The 24,979-nt window shown below is 42.3% G+C and overlaps 3 protein-coding genes and 1 long non-coding RNA gene across 4 annotated transcripts; 2 read left to right on the top strand and 2 right to left on the bottom strand.

The window, feature by feature from the left end:
- Window positions 1-312: 312 nt before the first annotated feature.
- LOC139192766 (uncharacterized) lies at window positions 313-2,934 on the bottom strand. The gene is made up of 3 exons (XM_070815433.1): window positions 1,887-2,934; window positions 1,455-1,787; window positions 313-428 (listed from the first exon to the last, which is right to left on the bottom strand). The coding sequence occupies exons 1-3, from the start codon at window positions 2,932-2,934 to the stop codon at window positions 313-315; spliced, it is 1,497 nt and encodes a 498-aa protein (XP_070671534.1).
- A 385-nt stretch (window positions 2,935-3,319) lies between these two features.
- On the top strand, window positions 3,320-5,580 carry LOC139192880 (uncharacterized). Its single transcript, XR_011577402.1, has 4 exons — window positions 3,320-3,569; window positions 3,746-3,883; window positions 4,503-4,560; window positions 5,464-5,580. It is a non-coding gene; the product is annotated as an uncharacterized lncRNA (long non-coding RNA).
- Window positions 5,581-14,468: 8,888 nt separating this feature from the next.
- On the top strand, window positions 14,469-17,944 carry LOC103402772 (phosphatidylinositol 4-kinase gamma 7-like). Its single transcript, XM_008341527.4, has 2 exons — window positions 14,469-14,888; window positions 15,326-17,944. Exon 2 carries the CDS (start codon window positions 15,597-15,599, stop codon window positions 17,520-17,522), a length of 1,926 nt encoding a protein of 641 aa, XP_008339749.3. The 5' UTR covers window positions 14,469-14,888; window positions 15,326-15,596; the 3' UTR covers window positions 17,523-17,944.
- Window positions 17,945-20,109: 2,165 nt separating this feature from the next.
- Window positions 20,110-23,427, bottom strand: LOC103402771 (uncharacterized). Its single transcript, XM_008341526.4, has 5 exons — window positions 22,981-23,427; window positions 21,127-21,184; window positions 20,953-21,036; window positions 20,722-20,863; window positions 20,110-20,634 (listed from the first exon to the last, which is right to left on the bottom strand). The coding sequence occupies exons 1-5, from the start codon at window positions 23,363-23,365 to the stop codon at window positions 20,356-20,358; spliced, it is 948 nt and encodes a 315-aa protein (XP_008339748.3). The 5' UTR covers window positions 23,366-23,427; the 3' UTR covers window positions 20,110-20,355.
- Between the last annotated feature and the right edge of the window lie 1,552 nt (window positions 23,428-24,979).

Genomic DNA, 24,979 nt, shown 5'->3' with positions numbered 1-24,979 from the left:
TTAGCCGAGCTCGACCGTCAGATGGCCGAACTAGCAAAACGCCGGTCGGCCATTGCTTCTGAGCTTGCGAGGGACTTCGAGTCAGGCGGGAAGGATCGCCTAACTGAGTATGCGGCGGCCAACAAACGAGTCGAGCGGCTGAAGCTGGATAAAAAGAATCGGCAAGCCGAAGTCATCATGGCCGACGTGCGGTGGTTGGAGTTGAAGGCTCTGCTCAGCACTCTTCTTCCCTCTTCTCCTTAGATGTATTTGAATGTAAACCAACCGTCCTACTCACTTGTAAATACTTATCAATTTTAATGGATTGATTTTTTACTCACGCATTTCCCAAGTAACTGGATAGTATTTCTTCAAAAACTTCCCATTAATCGGTAATTTGTGAATCACACCAGTCCGATCTTTAAGATGATACGCCCCTTTGCCGTATACTTTATGCACAATGAACGGCCCTTCCCAATTCGGCGACCACTTGCCGAACCTAGGATCTTTTAGTCCTACGGGCAACACCGTTTGCCATACCAATTCACCCTCGCCGAACGTTTTCTGTCGCACCTTTTGATTATAGGCTCGCTCGGCAATTTGTTTTTGCGCCACTAGTAAGTTATAAGCGTCAAGTCGCGCTTCTTCCAAATCTTCTAGTTCCTGTCTCATGGACTGATTATATTCGGCGCTAAACAAACTACTTTGTTCAATTAATCGCAACGAATTTATGCTCAACTCGACTGGTAGCACTGCATCGTGTCCGTAGGTTAATGCGTATGGGGTTGTTGCAGTCGCCGATCGGGGCGACGTTCGGTATGCCCATAATGCCTCGTTCAACTTCAAATGCCACATGCCAGGCCTCTCTTTTATTATTTTTTCGAGGATGCCGATCAACACTTTATTACTTACTTCGGCCTGCCCATTCGCCTGTGGATAATACGGTGTGGACTGCTCCAGCCGAATGTTCAAATTTGCCGTGTATTCTTTAAACCTTTCGGCTGTGAAGATTGTTCCATTGTCGGTTATGATTGTTTCCGGTACACCGAACCGAGTCACAATGTGTTCCTCCACGAAGTCGCAAACTTCTTTAGATGTTAACTCGGCATATGATTTTGCTTCGACCCACTTAGTAAAGTAATCAGTTGCGACTATTATCCATGCATGCTTAGCAGCTCCAGAAGTCGGCGTGATTTTGCCGATTACGTCCATGGCCCATCCTCTAAACGGCCACGGCTTAATGACCGAATGTAGTGATTCGGCCGGGACCCTTTGTATAGGCCCATGGATTTGGCACTGCACGCATCCTCGTGCAAACTCGATACAATCTTTCAGTATTCTCGGCCAAAAATAGCCGTGTCGTCGGAGTAGCCATCGCATTTTCCGTCCAGACTGGTGAGCTCCGCATACCCCTTCATGAACCTCTGCGATCGCCCGAGCACTCTCTTGGGGGCCGAGGCATAGCAGTAACAAACCATCTTCGCCCTTTCGGTACAACTCGTTCTGGTACGTGACATAGTTCATGGCGTGAACCCGTGTCCTGCGACTATGTGTCCCGTTAGGATTATCAAGGTACTGCATAATGGGTTTCCTCCAATCATCTGGTATAGCCTCGGCCGCGCAAATTTCTATAGAGTCCTGCCGATCTAACAACGAAGGCAAGGACATGACCCTGGTGCGGATCACATTGTCTCGTCGGAGGATTTGCTGATTAACCAAGGCCGGGTATAGCTGTCGTAATATTGGTATCTCCCGGCCTAGCTTGCCCCCCATGAGTTGAGCACCGGAGGCGATTTGAGCCAACTCGTCTGCGTCGGTATTATGAACCCGAGAAATATGCTCGAATGTAATACCGTCAAAAGACTCGGCCAAATAGCTGGCGACCATGTGGTAGGGCGCCAGAGTACAACTCATGCAGCGAAAAGACCCATTAATTTGGTTAATCACGAGTTCAGAATCACCGAGGACGAGGGCACGAGTGGCTCGAAGGTCAAGAAGGAGGCCAAGACCAATGACAAGAGCCTCGTATTCGGCCTGATTATTGGTGCACTCGAAATCCAATTTGAGCGAAAAATACCAGCGATCGTTGTGAGGAGATTGAAGGACGATGCCCGCGCCGGCCGAAGACGAAGTACTGGAACCATCAAAATACATCGTCCAATAGTTGTCGCGGGTCACCACCATGCCGATTTCGACGTCAGCATCCCCGAAACCGTAAGGCGAAGGGTGCTGAGCAAGGAAATCGGCCAACGCCTGTCCTTTCACAGCTTTCTGCGGCACGTACTGCAAACTAAATTCGGACAACGCCATTGTCCACTTCCCAATTCGGCCTTTGACGATTGGTCGGGTAAGCATGTACCGGATAACGTCAGTCTGGGCAATGACTTGGGTGACCGACGGGAGCATGTAATGCCGGAGCTTGGATGCGGCGAAGAATACGGCGAGACACAGTTTCTCAACGGCGGGATAATTGATCTCTGGTTGATTGAGATTCCGGCTTAGATAAAATATAGCCTGCTCTCGGCCGGCATCATTGTCTTGCGCGAGGAGGCAGCCGATGGATTCTTCGGCCGCCGAGATATAGAGCTTAAGAGGTTTACCACGCCGAGGGGGAACTAGGACAGGGGGTTTCGTGAGGGATACTTTGATTTGTGTAAACGCCGCCTGATGCTCGCCATTCCACACGAATTTATCTGAGTCCTTGAGTTTCAAAAGCGTGGAGAACGCTTTCATTTTACCGGCCGAGTTAGCAATAAATCGGCGGAGGAAATTGATCTGGCCAAGTAAGGACTGGAGTTGTTTCTTCGTCGTTGGGGGTGGGGCATCGACGATTGCGCGTGCTTTATTCGCATCGACTTCAATTCCACGGTGATGCACGAGGAAACCAAGGAAATTTCCGGCCGACACGCCGAAAGCACATTTGGCAGGATTCATCTTGAGGTTGTGCTGACGCATGCGGAGGAAAGCCTGTCGGATGTGACAGCCCGTCCCTAATTTTAAGAATTTTTAAAGTTTTAATAAAGGATTTTACAAAAATGCCCTTCAAGACACGCACATCATTCGAGGTTAATCGTTGTGTCGTGCCATCTAAGATTTGTTTTCTTGACATATCCTCGTAGTACTCGTCGTTACAGACGCGTAGGCGCAGACGGTTCGTGATTTGGAGTTATATCGAAGAAGTTATTAACGTTTGAAATTTGAAATTTTAAGGAATTATAATTTTAATAAAATATAGAAATTCTTTTATGAAATTGGACGGCCCAGATTTATTGATGAATGAAATGGATGGCTGGGATGAGAAAAATGAAAGTTTTGTGTGGGTGTGTGCGTGGGAAGAACCAGAAAACAGAAAAGAGGAAGAGAGATTGGGCAAAAACTGCCCAATCGGAGAAGAAGGAGAGAGAGCGAATCAGAGGCAGAGAGGGGAAGAAACTGACCAATCGGAACAGGGAAAGGAGGAAGGGAGAGAGGGTGAGAAGCGGAGGAAAAGAGGAAATGGGTTGGGGAGAACCCGTGGGTCGTTTCGACCCGGCGGTGCCCACGCCCAAATTCGATGGATTTCGTCCAAATTTCCGACGAATTGAGTCAAGGTACCACTCCTAATCATCATCTAGGCCTTCCCTCTTTACGTTTCACCCCAAGAATCATTGAATTTCGTTGTGATTTCGCGAAGAACACCCCTACGGGTGCCGCGACCCTTTTGTTTAAATTCTCCAAATTTTGAAATGTTTTCTTTCAATTACTAACACCTTTAGCATTCCTTTAGGACCTAGAACAAAGCCCAAGAGGTAATTGAGGCGTTGGAACAAGTTTGAAGGTCGAATTGGAAACACCCAAATTCTAGGGTTCTTCACGGTTTTGGTGAAATTGAAGCACTTCCAGGCCAAATTGGCCTTGGCCTCAGGTATGAAAGTTGTTCTACTCATTGAGATCTTCAAATCTGAAAATTTTGGTAATTTTTGGAAATAGTTGAATTTTCCGGCGAGCCGGGGGCGGCCAACCGCCACCCGCGGCGGCCCGCGCGGCGGCGCGTGGCCAATGGCCCGCCAATGTCATTATTAGCATGTGATTAAGGTTCTAGGTTCAGTTTTGTTAATTGATGGACGTAAATTGAATAATTGAACCTAGGTTGGTTACGATTCGTGGTTAGGTGAAAATGTGAATTGACGATCCGACCGTTGGATCGTCACCAAACTTTGATACGTTGTAATACGTAATATTTGAGGATTATAGGAACTTACGGATTGGGAATCCAATTTACGGATCTTCTGGAATTGAAGTTGTAAGTTCATAAAATAGAATGTTAACCGTCACTTAGTTTTGGAAATTGACGAAGATCCGACCGTTGGATGGTAATGAAATTTTAGGATGTTGTCCTAGAGGTATATTGTGGACCTCTGGAAGTTACGGATTTGAAATCTGAATTGCAGATCATCCGGATCGAACTACGTAGTGACGTGTCTTATATAAGTTATGTATTCTATCGGCAGAATTTCTGAGGTTGGATTTGATTGTTGTTCTAGGCGCTAATCGTCATGACGCCTTGATGTACGGTGCTAGGGAGTTGTGGGCGAACTCCAGGTGAGTGGGCAGTTTTGTTTTCGTATTACCTATATACTATTGTTTTTCCCAGAAAAATGCTTTTATGCGAAATTATGTTTTGAAAATGCCATGCATAGAATTATTTGGAAAATGTGAATTTCATACGAGTTATATGATTGATATATGATGCATACATGTTGCATGGTGCTGTGGAGGCACAGGTAAGTCAGGTGAGTTCGTTTATTCATTGAATTGTTGTTGTTGAGACGTTTGAGCTCATAATCTGCACCCTAGGTGTTAGTGCTTATATTATTCACCACACCGCACGCTCGCCTTGGATCCAAGTAGGTGGATGTCGTACAGACCATGTGAGGGTTCCGACATGCCAGTCGTACAGACCATTAGAGGGGTTCCGACTGGTGGGTGACCTTAGATATGCGCGCTGATGATATGATGAGAGAAGCACTAGAGCGTATTTTACACCTTTCATCGTATAGACTACCTTACGTAGTTCCGAGTGATGTGCAGAGTAGGGCCGTATAGGTCACTGTGGTGACTCCGGCTTAGTGAGATATTGAGCTATTGAATTAATCGTATAGGACCAACTGCAGGATCTCCGATTGATTCCTTATTTCACCTGATTTATATTTTGATTTATGGCATGGCATGTTTTTCTTGAAAAATGTTAAAGATTTGGGATTCAAGCTTTGAGATTTCATATGGTTATATATCTATATATATATATATATATATATATATATATTTCTGAAAAGTGTTAAAGGTTTGAGATTTGAGCTTTTTGCTTATATATATGTTATATATATGCTATTTTATGGGAAAGTATACAGGTTTTACGGTGAGGGGTTATAAATGTTTTAAATGAAAAGTCTTCGAAAAACTTTGTTTTACTGACCCACTCAATTTTGTTTTGCGCCCCTCCAGGTTCAAGTTAGCAGAGCTTTGGTGGCCACGAGGAATCCAACGGTGTTCTGACAGAATTCACAAAAGTAGGACTCACCCTCGGGTGTGTTATCTTAGTAATTGGAATTTTTTTTTAAAGCTTCCGAACTGTGTAAATGGTTACGTCACTCTCACGTGACGGCCAGCACGCCCTCCTTCGGGACGGGGTGTGTCATCGGAGGTCGTCCAGATGTGTCCGTCGGCGTTTAGATTTGATGACAACGTCGTCGATGTAAACTTCGACGATGGTTCCGATTAAGTCGTGGAAGATGGTGTTCATCGCTCGTTGGTATGTGGCGCCGGCATTTTTGAGGCCGAATGGCATAACAACCCACTCGTAAGTACCGAGTGCCCCCGGGCAACGGAAAGCAGTTTTATGCACATCGGCTTCGGCGATGAATATTTGATTGTACCCAGCATGCCCATCCATAAAGGATAACATCTCATGATTCGCCGCGGCGTCGATTAACAGGTCTGAAATCGGCATTGTATACTCATCTTTGGGAGTTGCCAGATTCAGATTTCTGAAATCGATGCATATGCGCAGTGCACCATTTTTCTTTAAAACAGGAACGATATTCGCCAACCATTCAACATATCGAGCTGTCCGAATAAACCCGGCTTTCAAAAGCCGAACCAGCTCGTCCTTGATGCTGAGTTGCACTTCCGTCGAAAATCGACGCGGTGGCTGACGGAAAGGTTTACATCCGGGCTTAATACGTAACTCATGCTCGACAAGAGTACGATCTAAGCCGGGCATCTCATGGTAGCTCCAAGCAAAGCAATCTTTGAACTTCGTAAGCAAGGCACGAAGCTCATCTTTCATTTGTTGGGGAAGTAAAGCACTAATAAACAAAGGCCGTGGGTCATTGGCCGTCCCAACATTAATCTCTTCCAGGGGATCCTTAACTTGGGGCTGATGGTCTTCGAGCGCGGCCGGGGCGGCTTGAATTTTATCAAGAGACAAAACAGGACCATTATCTCCTTCGGCCAGGAACTCGATGAGGTTAACGCCCGAATTTGGCTGTTTAGATATAGTATACCAATGGGCCAGCAGTCGTTCCATAGTAGATGAAACCGCGGCCCTACGTGCTTCTCGATCGGTGTCAGACATCGGCCTCGGGGAGGAAATTGGCTAATCCGAGTCTCGCCGAATCCTGGTGGACAGTCTCGGCGCCAACCTCGATAGCTTTCTGTACAGAAATCCGAGTCGGCCGACCTTCATCATTGAAGCCTTGCAAAGTAATGTAGCCGACGTGGTCATCATAATACCGTGCTTGGATCATGTTAGTTTCAAAGGGCTGGTTATCGGCTGGGTGAACAGTGACCGATTTGCCGTCCCAAAAAACAAGCACTTGATACAATGAGGAAGGAATACAACTGGTTTGATGAATCCAATCTCGACCGAGCAGTGCATTATACTCGGTTTTGGAATCAACTACAAAAAAAGCGGTCATGTGAGTGCGACCGGCAATAGTCACAGTTAACGGCAGTACACCCTTGGTTTGCGATTTGTCGCCGACGAAACTACTCATTGTGATCCCTGACGGAATAAGTTCATCGTTCGAGCGACGCAAGGCCTTCATGATGTTCAGAGGCAGGATATTGACGGTCGCGCCACAGTCGACAAAAACTTTAGAAACGGGATATCCCTCGATGTGGGCTGTCACATACAATGGCTTTAAATGGTGGAGTGCGGCCGATGACGAACGAGGAAATAATTCGGTCAAAGCGGCCTTCAGACTATCATCTTTCGTTGTTGACTCATCTTCAGCAATAGACACAAAATCCACATGGCCAGTTTCCTCGACGACTACATCACCATCGAGGAAATTCGGTTGAGCCGTGCTTGATTGAAAATCAGCAGGTAACACATGGACCATACTAATTTCCATGTTATCCAAGACTGACGGGCCCATCGGGTTGGGACCCTCCTCGCTAACCTCATCCCTCGTTTGGTCGACGACTGCGGGCTCTGTTTTTGTCAGAGTTGGACAAAAAGACTCCTCTGTCCCTTCTTCGAGGGTTTGAACCTGCGGTGCTGCTTCGGCAGCTTGTTGGCTCTGTGTGACCGCCGCAGGCGAGGTTGAGATCGACAGTGTGCTTGGGGTCAGGACCTGCACCTGCTCTTGGTAGTATAGCCGGGCATCTCTGGTATCGAGATAAGCATCCAGACGTGCAACACGTGCTACTTCATCGGTCGTGAGGCCGAAGAGAGAAACCGCCGAAAATACTTCGAAGTGATATCGTAAATACTGAAGATCCTCCATTGAGAAAGGAAGGTCGGCTGCAACGATATCAGTGTATGGGTCGACTTCAAATCCAAGGACACGGGCTTCTCGTATGTGCTGGAACCTTGCCTTCAATCCCAGGTCAGAGGTCTTCTGGATGATGCGCTCGGCGTCCGGACAAGTCAGGACTAGATCAATGGTGTCCTGGCATGCTTTCGGCAAACCTACAGATCGTTGGCCGAATGTTTCTTATGGAATTCGCGCATATATTCTAAAGCCTCCCCAAGGAATGGTGGATGCAAATTCCGTCGAATTTTAATCAACGGTTCTTGTATAGCTGGCGGGGCTAATTTGCTCTCGGCCTCTTGCCTGAAATGCTCGAGGCGTGCCTTCATCTCCCCTGGGCGAAGAAGAAGTTTGATCCGTTTATCGGCTTCTTCGAACGTGGTCTCGATATCTCGGTCGACCAACCGTTTCCCCTGACCCAACTCTGTCATAATAGCTGGAGATGGTCGTTCATCACCAGTAGCAACTGTGTCCTTCGGCCGCCATTTAGGGACCGAAGTTTCTTGGGCTGCCTGCCGACGGGCCATGCAATCTATCCTCTGGTGCCGGCGTTTCTGGGATTTGGACAACGCGGTGTAGACGCCTTTCGAAGAATGATATGTGTACCAACGTTGATCTTTAGGCTCGGGAGGTTTGAAGGTTTTTTGACTCCGCGACGATTCCGAACTACTAGAATTACGTGTATAATAGTCCTCATCATAAAATGAAGCGCCAAAATCGAGGCGCCGCCTGACTGATGATGTCTCTTCCATCTTCACTTTTGGGCCGAGCCTATCAAAAACCCCTTGAGGTCGGCCGACGCCGGCTGCTTTTTGCTGAATTGCGGCCGTGGGTCGTTCTGTGATAGGCGAAGATGGTTTCTCCTCTGGCTCACTGCCGACCTTCGCTCTACATTTACTGCAAAAAACCGCCGTCCCACTATCTTCATCGGTGCTATAATCCCTCATAGGTTTAACAATAGCGGGTCCTGTTAAAGCTGTAGGTGGTTTGTTCGAACGAAAATCGGCCATGAAACGTGGCCGAGAATTCTGAGTCCGAAAGCCTTGCGTCGCAACAACTTCGGCCTTCCCTTTTCCTTTGTCCTTAGGTAGGTATGCATCGACCATATTCACGGTTGCTGTGGGGAAAGGATCAGCATCAATACTCATCTTCTTCTCTGGAAATTTCAGTTTTCCATTATCAATCCAGCTCTGGACGTTGTCTCGAAATACGACACAATTGTTTGTCGTATGTTTACTTGAATTATGGTATTTGCAATACACCTTTCCTTTAAGCTCTTCGGCCTTGGGAATGTTGTGACCAGGCCGAAGTTTGATAATCCTTGCTGACAACAGTTGATCAAAAATTGCGTCAGCCTTTGTAATATCAAAAGTATACACTTTTGACGGTTTCAATGTTCCTTCAGTGGCCGAGTGGCTTTTGACTTCCCTGGAGTCAACTTGAGTCAAGGCCTTGCAAACGTATGGCTTATCTATTACTATCTCAGCCGCATCCACACTAACGCATTCATCCTCGGTTGACGCATAACTGACAGTAGGATTCTTGTAAATCGTCCCCCGAGACGGAGTTTTCGAAATCTTTTCCTCGCGGAGCAAATAATCATACTGTTCGACATGTTGGGCTAATTCATACATATCCCGAACATTTGCCCCCAAGAATTTCTTTTTGTATTCGACGTCGAGGCCGTTCAAAGCAAGCCGGACGAACTCGACTTCGGGCAAGGGTACTCGGCACCAATTCCTGGCTGATTTGAACCTGGTAAGATAATCCATTGGGGACTCATCTGATGCCTGAGCCATCCTTGCTAATGAAGAAACCGACACCTCCAACCCTGGTCGATAAAACTGTTCGTGGAATTTCTCGACCAACTCCTCCCAGTTTTGGATGGAATTAGGAGGGAGATTGATATACCAAGCAAATGCCGAGCCGGTCAACGAGAAGTTGAACAGCCGTAATTTATGGAAATCACTATGAACATCGCCGCATTGCGCGGTGAAACGAGCCACGTGCTCCAACGAAGACAAGGACGATTCACCGGCAAAAAGGCTAAAATCTGGAATCTTGAAACCTTTCGGATATCCGAACGTTTCTATGTAGGCCGGGTACGGATGGATAAACTTAGGAAACTTCGGCCCTTTCTTCATGGCCGAGTCGATCATCCGCTGAACCTCGGTCATATCAACAGGTGTTGCTTCGACCCTCTGGTCGATTCCGTCCGACCTACTATTTGACCCTCCGACCTTTTCCAAGTCAATTGGTTTGGGCCGAGCAGGAATTGGCTCGGCCTGTACCATTGGTAACGGATTATTTCTTGGTGGCAAGCGCTGGAAAGGATCGAAAGGCCTGCCGTCACTGAATTTACTAACCAGCATTTCGAGCAATCTGGTTTGCTACTCAGTGGAATTGAGTATCACGTCATGTAGCTTGTCAATACCTCGGCTAAACGTCTGCTCGACTGACCGAGACTGCTCGTCGAGTCGCTTTCGAAGAAACGACCTTGTTGGTGGGTCAGATCCTTCACCGCCATCCTCGTCGCAATCCTCCACTATCCCTTCATTGAGAACACAGGTGTTCCTGTTAGGGATTTCTAGACTGCGGTGTTGACCGCCGAGATTAACTTCCCTCTCTCGGCGAGTCGCACTTGTGGACTCAGGTGTCCCGGCGCTAAGGGGATCCTACGCCTGTGGCACACTTTGTCCTACGTTCTGAATCGGTAAATCGGCTGTTGATTTTCCCATAGCTGTTTTCTTTTTTACCGATCGCGTTTCAATTGGCATGAACTTCGTAGTTTTAGCACTGGGTCCCACCGAGCGTGCCAAAATGTTGACCCTAGAAATTACAAAGCCTACGTGGCGCGCAGGCCGAGTATATTCTAAGCTAACTACGTCCTTCGGTGATTGCGGGGCGTGCCAACTCGTCGGACGAGGCTCGGCCGAGGAGTAAATTTGATGATGCTGCGTTGGGTCGCGCTACTGACTTCTGCGTCTTGCGATTGCGGCCGAGAAAGGAACACGTCTCGGCCTCTTGGGTTCTCGAGCCTGAAGACAAGGCTGCTATTTCTTACAAAGTTCACGAACCGAATTCGGCTTGCAATGTGCCGAATGTAATAACTGTGACACCTCACCTCGCCGAGAAGGCTAATGAGATGACCTCGACCAACAAGGATTCGAAAACCCTTCTCGACCGAGACTTGGATAGGTAATCGACCGTTCTCGCCGCAGTGCTGTTGATGCCAACGGAAGATACTGCGAGACCGACCGACTCTACGGTGACAGAGCTATCTATGCCGACTTAAGATATCACCGGTTGCTTCCACAGTGCTGTTGATGCCAACGGAAGATGTGTCAGCGAAAAAGGAAAAGAAAAAGATCTCAAGTTGTGAGAGTTTGCGCAGGGCAATTTTGTATTGATTTTGTGTGTTTTTCCTGATGCACAGCTTCCGCTATTTATAGCACTGGACCCTGAATCTGAGATAGAATCCTATTCGGACTAGGTTTTCCCTCTCCGGATCAATATCACCTCGACCAGTCCTATTTTCATTAGGATTGTGAACCTAGTCCTTATTCGAGCCCTATCTGCTTCTAGGTTGTTAATCCTGCCGAGACTCCCTATTGTATCAGGACTCGACTTGTCATTGCATTTTGACCTAACCGGCCTAGGTTTGGAAGCCCACAAGCTGAACGATCCATGGTCTTCTTGTCGCAAGGCCTTCCGGGCCGAGAATGATTCTACACTCGGCCCAAACTATTATTTTGGGCCCAAACAAAAACTTAAAACCGTCCGCTTATAAGATTGTAACGCTTTAATCATTTTTAAAGTCTCGACCGTCTGCATGGAGGTTGATCCACGTGAACAGTACACGATAACAAAGATGACGACCCTCGGCGGCCTAAAAGAAGAAGCTCTGAATAACAAAACAAGCAGTAAAACTCTCAGTTGTTCTGCGTCTCTGACTCTGACCCTTAAAAATCCAAATCCATGTGCGCCCGCCCACCGGAAACCCTACGCACCCTCGCAGACGGTGACACTGCTCAACAATCCGACGGCGCCACTTGGTTTGCAGAACTGGATAATCTTTGGGCGTTACGTGGCAGGATGCCATTGACTGGAATTTGTCTGTTGTATGTTTGTTTAGGGTTCCTGATATGCTAATCCAATGTGTCGGGTCGCTGGGCAAACCGGTGTGGCTCTGCGATATGTTTTTTTTATGGGTATTCAATTTCATTAGTTTGTCCGCTTTCTGATTAGCAATGGAAAGACAGAATATGTCCAATGAACGTGGCAGAAAATGTTCCACAAATCTAAAGTTGGCAAGTATCATAATTTAAGATTTTAGCATTCATATCTTATGAATCCAAAATTAAACAAATAGATATAATTTTTTTCCAATATCACCAAAGGTTTGTAGCTTAGTTCGTTAAAGTATTTACCTACAAACGATATTTTTTGGGATTTAATTTCTGCTCCCCTTGTTAAAAAAAAAAAAAAAAAAAAACTCTCCAGTAATTGAAAAGGACAAGCGGCTTTCGTGTGATTGAATCTTATAATACATCAACGACGTAAATACTCTCGCTTGCATAACGATTATCTTGTCTTAAACGTTATATTAAGCATGAGTATTTTTGAGTTTGTCTTAAACATTATCCGACCCATCAATATTATCCCTATTACCTATTTGTTAAGGATAAACTGTAGTTTGACTTTCTAAATTAATTTTTGGGTAAATTAATGTCTTGAACTATTTAAAAGACCAACCCTTCGCCGTCAAATTTGATGAAATTTTACCCATTACCGTCAAATGATGGAACGTGACTAGCACGTGATTTACTCTTAAAAGTAAAATTGTATCAGTATTTGACGATAAAATAGATTAAATTTCATTGAATCTACCGATGAATGGTTCATTGGCTGATTTCATGTAGTTGAAAACAATTTATTTATATATAAAAAAGAAGAAGGTGACATGGATAATATCGACAGGTCGGATATTAAAGTAATTATCAGTTTCATTGTCACCATCACGTGGGAGAGTCCGCAGTCTTCCGGAATTTTGTAACCTTTGGAATGGTAATGCATGGAGTACCATCTACCGGCCCAACCTAAACCCTAATATTAATTTAAACTTGTTTAATTAAGAATGTAATCAAGCCATATGGCTAATTGCTATGGGTGAAATGTCGTATTTACTTGATTTAAATTTAGTTCAATGTTGCTCTAATATCACCGTCCTTGCTCTGCTCCAAAAGTGAAAACGTAATTCATACACATTTTTTGTCTTGAAATCATTGTCCTTGTCCAGTTAGCAAAATGATAAAATCCACGATTATGTCTCACTAACAATAAGAGATAAACTAAATGAAGAGACAATATGTTTATTTACTTGAAATTGAAGAAGTCATGAATCAATAGGAGATAAGATGAAAATGAGCTATGTGAAATAAACGACGACTCGTTGAGAATGATTCTGACCTAGTTCATGGTCTGTTAGAAGCAGAAGGCGCTCCGGTGGGATCCTCATAGACAAAAAAACAATCGCACTTAGTTTGATAATGATCGTGTGACATTGCTTATTTGGCCTAAACCAATAAATTCCCTAGATATAATGCAAAATGGATTTTGTTATATAGTTTATAAGAAATCTTTCTATACCAACAATACGAACCAAAGTGTAAAAAAGGAAAATGAGTCATCAACCCCCAATGAATAGAGAATCCTTGATAGTTCTATATCAATGGGCGAAGGAGTGGGTTAAGTCTCACAATGCGCTAGTAATAATGTGATTCAAGTTCACTTTTGACGAGAATCGAACTTAAATCTGTTACTTACAAATGAAGAATAATTCTCCTAAATCATAGCACTAAGTGGCTTTTCAACCGCATTAACTTTGAGGTATAGCATTCTCAATTATTATTTTTTAGGTTTGAATGATATTTAATTTCTTTACGTTCTTCCCATTCATACCAATCTTCTTAGCAAAAAATAAAAACAAAAACAATTACTTGCTTCAGAAATTTGCACCCACCCCACCCAATCTGTAAATTCACTTTATTGACCCGAAAAAGGAGAAATCTACATAATCTTTTTCTGATCCAAAGAAGTCTGAGTCACTTCAAACCGTACGATCAGTCCACCATAAAGCAACACCTGTACTAATTCGTACCCGGCCCCCACAAGTTACCCTGATTCCGCAGCAGGAAAATTTTGCTACTCCCACTCTCCAGGGGCAGCTCTGGTATTTCACAGCCCACATCCAGGGGTAATTTCACCAAATGAACAATTAATTCAACCGTCGAGTCGTCCGTGGGCACGAGGGATTCGTCGGTCATCAGATCGGCATAGAAACTTATAAAATAAAAATTTAATTAAAACCGGCCAATAGGAGGGCGACAAATGCCATGTAATCAAACTAGTTCCATTTTCGAGAAATTTTTAGTTGTGATGGAAACACAAGTAATACACCACATGTTTTAATATAAATGGTGATAAATTTTATTTTTTAAATTATTAACTTTTTAGCACATATATACCACAATTTATATAATGATACGTGGTGTACTACCGTGTATCGGTTTCACTAAAAAATCTTTCCATCTCCTCGTCTCCACATCGAGGACCAATCCCATCGCACGGCCCATGACTCCCCGGGAGTCTACCGATCCAACGACCCACATTACGTGTTCTAGAGTCTTCGAACCAGATAAACAGAAGTAAGAGAGAGAAAGAGAGAGGGGAGAGAGAGAGCGGGGGGTGGTCAGATTCTAACCAGGGTTAGTTTGCTTAACCCAGCTCTACGCGCTGAGTTAAAGATGGTGCCGAGGGGGGAAAGAGACCGCTGTGAGAAGAGAGAGAAGGCGAAGAATAGTTACAGATTCAGAGAGCAAGACGAAAGAAGAAGGACGGCGACGCAGGAAAACTCGCGAGGGTTTTTGTGAGTCGACTCGGACGATTCTCTCCCCTTCCGCCCCCAAGCCTTTCACCTCTCGCGCCGTCCGTTAAGCCTCCGTGATTCTCAGTCAAATTTCAAGGAGGCGCGCGCGCTAAGGATTTCGTCTCGTTGTTTTGACGGCCGTGCTCGCTTCGGTTGATGGCTCTTCCAGATCTTGTATTCTGGTGAGTCGCCGCCTCTGATTACGCTATTTTGTAGCTCAGCAATGGTCAGATTTTGTTCTTCATTGTCGTTTCCGAATTCATTGTTATTTTATCATCGTTGAAATTATGCTCGCGGATCGAATCGCATGCAATTTAGGGTTCAGTAATTTAGATTCGGGGAGCCGAAAATGGAAATTTATGGGATTTAGGTTCAGCGACTAGAATTTAAAGTGTGTTCCGTTTCGAATTTAATCGAAATTTCTAAGAATATTTGGGTCTTGAGAAACTGTGGAGTGTATTTATTTACAGGTTATGGATGCTTTGTTTTTATGTTAATTTATGTGAAGTTCAATCAATTAAGCGAACTGCTTTCTGTATTTGATCCACTCTGTGTTCTAAGATCTACGTATCCATGGAAAAATAATGAATTAATGTCCGACTGTTACGTTTCGATGCAGATTCTTTACTTTTTTGAGGAGGACGACATTGAATTTTCACTGAATTTTGCATTGAGCTCCACTGTAGATTCTTCGGTCTCCTGTTCGTTCCTCAAGGTCTTTTTGCTCACGGAATCTTGGTGGGTTCTGGAAGTCCTTATCTTATGATCGTCTTGGAATCGAGTTTTCTATTCATTCTGTCATCAGCCGCTTTGGAGCTCGGCAACGTTTTGGCTCTCTTCTACCGCCGCCTCTCTTGCCGGCCTCCTAAACTGTCACTTCCGTCTGCGTAATGTCTCGTAAGCTGGACAGCCCTGTACAGACCCAGATGCCAGCGGCACTATTTAGCAATCCGCTCAGTGGGGAGTACCATGGAAGCAAGAGAATGGAAGGGAAGCAGCACACTGGTAGGAGGCGAGTTTTTGTGCAAACTGAAAGTGGATGTGTCTTGGGGATGGATTTGGATCGCAGTGATAGTGTCCATACTGTGAAGAGAAGATTGCAGATTGCTCTCAATGTTCCAACTGATGAAAGCTCGTTGACTTTTGGGGATGTGGTGTTGAAGAATGATCTGAGTGCGGTTAGGAATGATTCCCCTCTTCTTCTCACCAGGAACCTTATGCATAGAAGTTCATCAACTCCATGTCTCTCACCTACTGGAAGGGATCTGCAGCAGAGAGATCGGAGTGGTCCTATAGAGACATTAGGGAACTCAGATCGGTTTGCTAGGACAAAACAAGTGATCAAGGATATGGTGAAGGCCATCAAGATGGGGGTTGATCCAATTCCTGTTCATAGTGGGCTTGGAGGTGCATACTATTTCAGGAACAGCAGAGGTGAGTGTGTTTCGATAGTGAAGCCAACTGATGAAGAACCTTTTGCGCCTAACAACCCGAAAGGTTTTGTCGGTAAAGCTCTTGGGCAACCAGGTTTGAAGCGCTCGGTGCGAGTTGGGGAGACTGGATTCAGAGAAGTCGCAGCTTTCCTGCTTGACAAAGATCACTTTGCCAATGTGCCTCCCACTGCCTTGGTCAAGATCACTCACTCTATCTTTAACATAAACGATGGGGTGAACGGGAATAAGACTCCTCAGAAGAAGCTGGTTAGCAAGATTGCATCTTGCCAGCAATTCATCCAACATGACTTTGATGCGAGTGATCACGGGACATCCAGCTTCCCCGTAACTTCTGTGCATCGTATAGGGATATTAGACATTAGGATTTTTAACACAGACAGGCATGCAGGGAACCTTTTAGTTAGGAAACTGGATGGTGTCGGGATGTTTGGTCAAGTGGAGCTCATTCCAATTGACCATGGCCTTTGTTTGCCAGAAACTTTGGAGGACCCCTACTTTGAGTGGATTCATTGGCCTCAGGCTTCCATTCCATTCACAGATGACGAGCTTGAGTACATAGAAAAACTTTATCCACTTGAGGATTGTGAGATGTTGCGCAGGGAGCTTCCCATGATGCGAGAGGCTTGTCTCAGGGTTTTGGTTCTTTGCACCATTTTCCTGAAGGAGTCTGCTGCATATGGTCTCTGTCTTGCTGAAATAGGTGAGATGATGACTAGGGAATTTCGCAGTGGCGAGGAGGAACCTAGTGAACTTGAGATAATTTGTATGGAGGCGAGGAGGATGTTGGCAGAGAGGGAGGAGGTGCTGTCTCCCAAGGCTGATTCGGGAGATCAGGAGTTCCTGTTTGACATAGACTGTGAGGACGCGGAGGAAGACTACACCTCCAAATTTGCAGCAGATGATTATCTGAACAGGTCATCATCCTTTCCATTTGCAAATGGGAGTGGGCATGGCCGCTCGCTTCTCTCTAAACTTGAAGAAAGCATCGAGGAGGAAGAGGACAGTGAAGTGGAAGAACAAGAGGCATTGGCATATATGCCAACTCCAGAAAAGGTCCCAAGCGTTTCAAAACTTTCTATGTCGCTGAAGAATACAGTTTTGGGAGAGAAGAGCCACCTGAAGTATAAGGGTTCCAAACCAGAAAATGGGTACATGGCGAATACATCATTGGGGCACAGGAGTGCAAACGAGCAGCTTCCTGCAAGCATGAGCTTTGTGAAGCTGGCTGACATGAGCGAGGATGAGTGGACCTTGTTTCTGGAGAAGTTTCAAGATCTGCTGTACCCGGCATTTGCCAAACGCAAATCTGTTACCCTAGGTCAGAGGCAGAGACAGAGGCTCGGCACTTCGTGCCAGTTTTGAGACTGAGGCAGCAACGCTCGCTGCGTGGTGTGTTAGACGTGACTGAAGACCTATAAGATTAGTAGGGTTTGTGGTGGGAGTGCGAGGATTTGTTCCCTTTGTTAAGATTAGATTTGGGTTTACGGGTTTTCCCATATCGGAAGGCGTTTGTAGTGACGAGTGACTGTAGGAGGAACCTGCCGCCGTAAATATTCTTGGCAATCAGCTGAGCGAGAGGAGCTGAGAGTAGAATTGGTTGTGTTTCTTTGTCTTTTGGCTTTTGATTTTTTGATTTCGTTTTCTTTAACTCCTTGATGACGTTGTTGGATAAATAATTTGTAGAATGAAATCAAGAAAAAGAGGGATCATGTAAATTGTGGCTTTGTTTCAAGCTACATGTATTTTCATTTGCCCTTTATGTATGTAGAAAGGTTTCCTTTTTATATGGTTTCGGTCTGATAAAAGCATCTGAATTCTGAACTACCCTTTGTTTTGTTTTTCAATTTTCATCGAGGAACTCCTCTCATAAATTCGAACTTGTATACAAAAAATGCTGGAAAATTGGTTTAACTCACGTCTACATGATACATTATGTGGTATACAAAAGAGGTATAGAATACTAATATATGTTTCGAATGACGTCCATATTTGTTGACAAAAGTCAAGCTGCCGCTGCCACTGCCACCCACAGATGGGTAGATTAAATATTGGTGTGCATTATTTGTCTGAATTTAAGGGATTAATTAATTCCATTTTGAAAAAGAAGCGAGTGTTGGTTACGTCAAGGTTGTTGAAAATTGGAATGAAACCGTAATCGTAATCGTAATCGTATAAAAGCAAGCAAGGAAGGGAGAGATTTTTTCCAAAGAAAATGTTGTGGATACTGACAGAGAAAGCAAAACAAGATATTACCACCACCACATGGAAAAAAAGGTCCCACGACACGAACTCGAAGCCATCACTTGGATAAGACACGTTTTTGCATTTTGCGTTTCTTCCGTCCCTCCGCCAGCGGATTGTTTTGCCTGCTGTTTTCTTCCAACAGTTTCTGGGTTTTTTCTTGTACGCTTCCATGCACTGCATTATTGGTCCCTGATGAAGCTGTCATATGGTATCCAAGCCTGCTTATTTTTCCAGCACGATTGAACTCTAAAGTCCTGAATTTAGACCACTAATTTAACTCCCGAGTTTGGACACTCAAATCTAATCCCCGAAACTCAAATCAAGTAACAAAAAAGGGGTGCCGATGTGGAGTAGTTTTACGTGCGGGCGATTAAAGAATGGTCCCATGCATGTGACGAGACGTATACAATTTATGTTGAATTGAACTGAGGTTTTTTGTATAAACATTTACATCTGTTGTAGTGCATGAGTGATTAAGTTGCGTACGATACGATATTGATTACTAGTGATTGACTCGATCATCTGTAACCCTACTGATTAGGGCAAGTGGGCAACCTTAATTATATGCCTAATTAGTGGTGGGGTTTCATTGCTGTCACTATGAACAAGGTTCATGCTGGACTTTATCTTGAAAGAAGATAGACATTGATTGAAAAATGGGTGATGGGTTCTCAACTAACAATCTCCGAGGGCAGTCAAAGGGCTTCCCATATGAGCTGATCATGAGAATTGTTGTTTGCTTAATCATAGCAGACCCCACACGAATGGATCTTATTAATATTAATTATTATAATTAATAGATAGATTAATCAGGTGATAAGTAATATTATTGGTGGTGGGACGGACGACGGAGACTGCGATGAAAAGGATTGAAAGTGGAAGCCTAATCTTGAAATACCAAGTTGTTGTTTAGTGCTAGTAAATTACTATATTTGCCACTTGGATTTACTAGAAATAGGGTTTAAGATGCAAAGACAAAATTATGCCACCAACAATTCAACAGAGACAGACAAAACGTGGGACTCGGACTTGTCTGCTTGTCTGTCTCCTTATTGATTCTGTCTAGTGGGTGATACTGGTTATGCAGTATATCATCTTACTGTGTTTTCTGGGTTACTCACGAGAGAAACTTATATACATTTCGAATGCCAACGTGATTGACTTGAGGTGATGTCACTGTGGCATTCCAAATGTGTGGAAGTTCTTCTCGTCTTTTACACTTGACCCGGATTATATTTTTGTCAAGGCAATGCTGTCATCTGGAGGAGTTTATCTTATTTTTATACAAAGAGCATATGTGTTCATTATTTCATGTTGAAGAAATTATCACGGCATGGGAGCTTAGAAAGCAGATTTGAAATATAAACATGACACTGGGTGCTTGGATTGGCTGGCTGGTCTAAGGATCAATTGGTCTGGTATTGTGAATTATAAAGCCCATTGATTAGGTTGGGCCTTGCTGTTTCACTTTTTATTGCATTGATTGAACTTCATTGAACTTAAGACATTTCATTTACAAATGAAGATAAATATTACTGATAGTATAAACCGTAGTGCTAGTTGGTGATAGCTAACATGTTCTGTTAGAAAACAACATAATAATTCTAAGGACATTATTACAAAATCTATATACAACAGAGCTACGCCACTACAATTGGTCAGTCACAACTAATTTATTGAACTCATAAAAATGTGTATCTGTCTGTTCTCTTTAATCTGATTTATATATTTATACTGCACCAACCAAATTATCATTCTTTTGGAGTACATATGTGTTTCAGGTCAATCTTCATGGTTCATACTTATACAAGGAAAAGAAAACATAAAATGAGCTGCAGAATATAACTTAATTAAATACATAATTCAAATTATTAATTTATTACACTGGAAAAGCATCTAAAGAATATATATTTGGTACATAATTCAGATTACGTCAAATAAATAGATTTAATTAGATATGTCTCCAAGGTCTTTCTGCAAGGTTCACACATTCACTGTACCTATAACAATCCACCAGATGATCATTTGTCAACCCTGCAGCCTGCATGAACGAGTACACAATCACCGGTCCAACGTATCGAAACCCTCTCTTGATCAAATCCTTGCTCATGGATTCTGCTTTCGGGGTCCTCAGAGGAACGTTTCTGGGGTATCTGAATCGGTTTATGACTGGTTTGTGATTCACATAACTCCAAATGTAGCTGCTGAAAGATCCAAACTCCCTCACAATCTGCATTGGTTAGATAACTAATCAAGATTAAGTACAATGTCAACAACTAATAAATAATTTATATCATGTTCTAGTTTTCTTGCTTGCCTTCAATATGCATTTGGCATTGTTTATAATGCACCTCACTCTGCAGTCTACCAGCATTATTTCTTTGTTGGAAGTTATTTCTGCAATCTCTTTCTCCTCCATTTTTGCAACTTTGTTCGGATCGAATCCAGAAAACGCTTCCCTGCGTTACGAACTAAAGCATAAGATCTATGAAATAGTACCCAGAGTTTTATAAATTCTAGTGACATAGCTAGAAAAGAACTAGGTTACCTGAAAAGCTCCCTTCTTTTCACAATTTCAGTCCAATTGTGGTCCATCAACATACCAGACAGTGCAAGCAGCTCAAACAATTGACTGCATGCAGATAGATAGATTTATTTAATTAATCACCACTTAATTTTTTTGATTAATTAGACTTGAACATAAGAGTCTCGATGGACTTACTTGTCATCGTATGCTGGAACTCCCCAGCATTCGTCATGAAACGCTACATAAACTTTATCTGTGCAATGAAAGAATAGGATCAATGCATGTCTGCATAAAATTCTTTATTTACTCCGGCAAAAACAATTTTATTTTATTTTCTGTGTATATTTATGACAGAGTTACAAATACAACAGAATGACACAATTTGAAACCCATACGAATACAAAACTCTATGTGTATATGTTGCATGTTGCGGGTTTGACGCAAAAAAAAAAAAAAAAAAAAAAAATTTTATTATTAAAGACAAACACGATCCAATGCCACACGTTGTGCAGTAGATAATCAAAAAGTTAATTGTAGTAGGCAAAGAATTATCTAATAGGCTCTAGAGTCAATAAAATGTTAAATGCCTCACATATGTTGTTGAACAGATGTTGTTGTCATTTGTATTATTGTCTTTCAGATATATATGTTAATAACTTGCATGTATCATTAGCCAACTACTTGGTAAGGATGGGCAACGGTTATGGCAGACGGGTAACCGCGGTTATTTATCCATAATTGTTTATATTCACATCTACATAACTGTTTATCCATTAGGTAATTACATAAACGGTTATACCCATAACCATAACCGTTTATAAACGGTTATCCATACTCATAACTGTGTATCAATTTAACTATAACCATTTACCCATTTAACCATAACCATAATCATTTACCCGTTCATCTATTTTTGAACCCCGTTTATCCTTTTTTTTACCCATTTACCCATTTTTTCACCCGTCTACATGTTTTTTTAACAACTTGAAAATTACAAAATAAAAATTTGTTATAATTTTCGTTTTCTGACAATTAAACACCGTTATAGATACATTTAGCATACATTTCCCTATTTTAATCATTTAAGTCCTCATACAATTCCAATAATTGAAATAATAGTTTACGAACGATATTTTTCTGTTAGACCCAAGCAAGTCTTTAATTATAATCCACATGATTACAAAGTAAAACTTCTAAAAACAAAAAGTAGTCATTATCTTGAATACAAGATGATTCAAAGCTCCAAAATATTTCGAAACTAAACACTTTCGAACACGTTCAATCACAAAGTAGTCATTATCTGTATATTTTGGTGCAACTGCAGGTTGTGAAAATTTTAAATTTAATGGATTAAACTAAAAATCAACCAACACTTTTGTTTTTCGTTATGCAAATTGAATTACTTCAGAGATGAGAGTAAAAAACAACCAACATGTTCCTTTTCCATTATGCAAAATTACAAATTATGCAAATAATTGAATTTACATATATTAAATTAAATGGATAAATAGATACCCATTATAACCGCTGATAATACCCATAATTGATGGATACCTGTTATAACTGCAGATAATACCCATAACCGTCCATTTAAATTTCACGGATAAACGGTTATACCCATAACTGTTTATTCGTCTAAACGGTTACCTATAACCGTAACCGTCAACTTTAAATAAGCGGGTAACCGCAGTTACTCAAACCCATGAGTATTTTGCCCATCCCTTCTTGGTAGTGATGAAAGCCCTTATGACTTTCTGTTTATGAAGTTTACTATCATTTTCTATAGATTCCACGTACCAACTCCTACGACCATTTTTCCTTTCCAATTTTCTCCGGAGCAAAGTCATAAACTATTATTATTATTTTTTTTTTCAAATGATGAAAATAGGAAAACTGGAGCCCATCAGGGACCTTGATGAAATTGAAACAATACAGTAAAGATTAGCATGGGTTATGTTCAAGGATGATATACATATCTAAATCGAGAAAGCATGAAAATAGGAAATCAAAGTTTTCTGCAGTATTTGATGAAACATTAATAAAACTCACCACTATTCTTTGTTATCCAATTGCACCTCCTCAACTCCCCATCATTAGCATCCTGAGCCAGACTAATCTGCTGCTGGGCAAGTTTAGCCACTGGAGAATTATACTCTCTTCTTGGAGGTGGTGGTGCAATGAAGCGGAACGCCGCGGAAATCTTCTGATCCAGTGGAAAGGTAGAATCGGTGAGAGAAGAATCATACGAGTTCTCCGACAAGGAGAATGACAAAGATGATGATGAAGATAGGGATAGAGATGAAGTGCTCTTGTGAAGGCCAATTGGGTAAATTCGTTTGAGGTGTTTAGGGTTACTGTTCGTCTTCTCCCTCTCCTTTACAACTTTGTTCTTCTCCAGAAGTACATGTCTTCTTAAAATATTTGCTTTAGACATGTTACTTGCAGAGAAGATGTAAGGAAATAAATATAAATAAATAACTTAACTTAAATGGAGTTGATATGTTGAAGTGGTCTGAGATTTTATATAAGAGTTTGTATGCTTTGAGTTGGTTGGTGAAATGTGAGTTTCATGGATAATTGTGTGTCGCCATTTTTCCTCCTTAGTTTACAAGCAAAATCAAAGATTATAATATCGTAGAAACAAATAGGAGAGGCCAAACATTAATTTTCTTTAAAAGGGTTTTGAAATTATTTATCCCCCTGTTATTTATAAAGATTACCTGAAATATTGAAAGAAGAGAGTAAGAAAAAAGCACTCCTGTGAGAATAGAGGAAACAGTTGACCTAATGGAGCTACTTCTTAAAATATGATTAGAGATATTGATAAGTAATTCTCTCATTTTGTCATATGATTAATTAAAGTTTCTAAGGATATAGGGGATTTGTTGCTTAGGCAATAATTAGGTGTTCTATATGCACCAAATAGAAACCCACTAAACAAACAATAGACCGTACATAAATCACAAGTTAGGTCCATTTTTATTGTCTGTTTAGTATCATCTTGTACCATTTCTCAATTGAAAAGTTTGTATAATAATTCTATATGTGCACTATTCCCTAATAATTACCATCCATTTAGCAAACCATGAATCTTTCATGTTGCCAATATATCAAATATCTCCTTTTTCTGAGAAAGGGGAAGATTGAAAAGTGAAGTTTCTAATGAAAGAGGAATAATGTATTCAAAATCCAGGGAAAATTGTTTATAGTTGCGGTGTTTGTTTCAGAGAGCAAGCAAGTCATGGGTGATGGGTCCATGCCATCCTTAACTCCCACTCCTGTTTCTCTCTGAAGCTGAAGCTTCTGATAGGGTTTGAGACATACTTGTGGCCTGCACAGAAAAAGATATCCCATCATCCATCCAAAGCTTCCTACTCTCTCACTCTCTTTCTATTTTCTTCGTCAAATTTTCTTCTTCCTGGGGGGTTGCTTGGGACGCAATCATATTATTATCCATGAAGCAAACTGGGGAAGTGAGCTTGCCTTAATTTCTGGAGTCTTGGATGCTTTGGAGCATTGAGAAAGTTATTAAGGTGGTGGGATTTTTGAGCTGATTTCATGGTTACATATATTTTCTCTACACGACATTTGTTTGAAGACAGATACATAGAAACTCTTATGTATGCTCAATTTTCTTACTTCTGATATCATTTATATTGATATCACTAATTATTTTGGGTATAAACTTACACGTTAGAACTTTAATTTTGGGTTTTAGATTTTAGGTTTGGATCTCAAAAAACCTAAGATATGAGTGATCAACTCCGGCAAGATAAAAACCTTCAATCTAAGTTGTGTACGGTTTTAAGTAACAACTAACAAATGAAAACCTTCTATCTAAATTGTGTATGGTTTTACTTACCACTTATTAATATGGAATACCATTTGGTTAGGACTTAGGAATATAAATACGAAAAGGATAATACGTATTCACTAGTGCGTGCTGTTCACTTTTTAATTTGTCCCATGAAAAAATGTCATGTGTTTTGTGTTTTTTTTTTAAATAAATAATATTATTTACACTAAGAGGAAGATGTGAGTTTAATAT

This window comes from Malus domestica, chromosome 16, assembly GCF_042453785.1.
Source record: "Malus domestica chromosome 16, GDT2T_hap1".
Classification (NCBI taxonomy): domain Eukaryota; kingdom Viridiplantae; phylum Streptophyta; class Magnoliopsida; order Rosales; family Rosaceae; genus Malus; species Malus domestica.
This window is presented reverse-complemented; position numbering and strand designations above follow the sequence as displayed.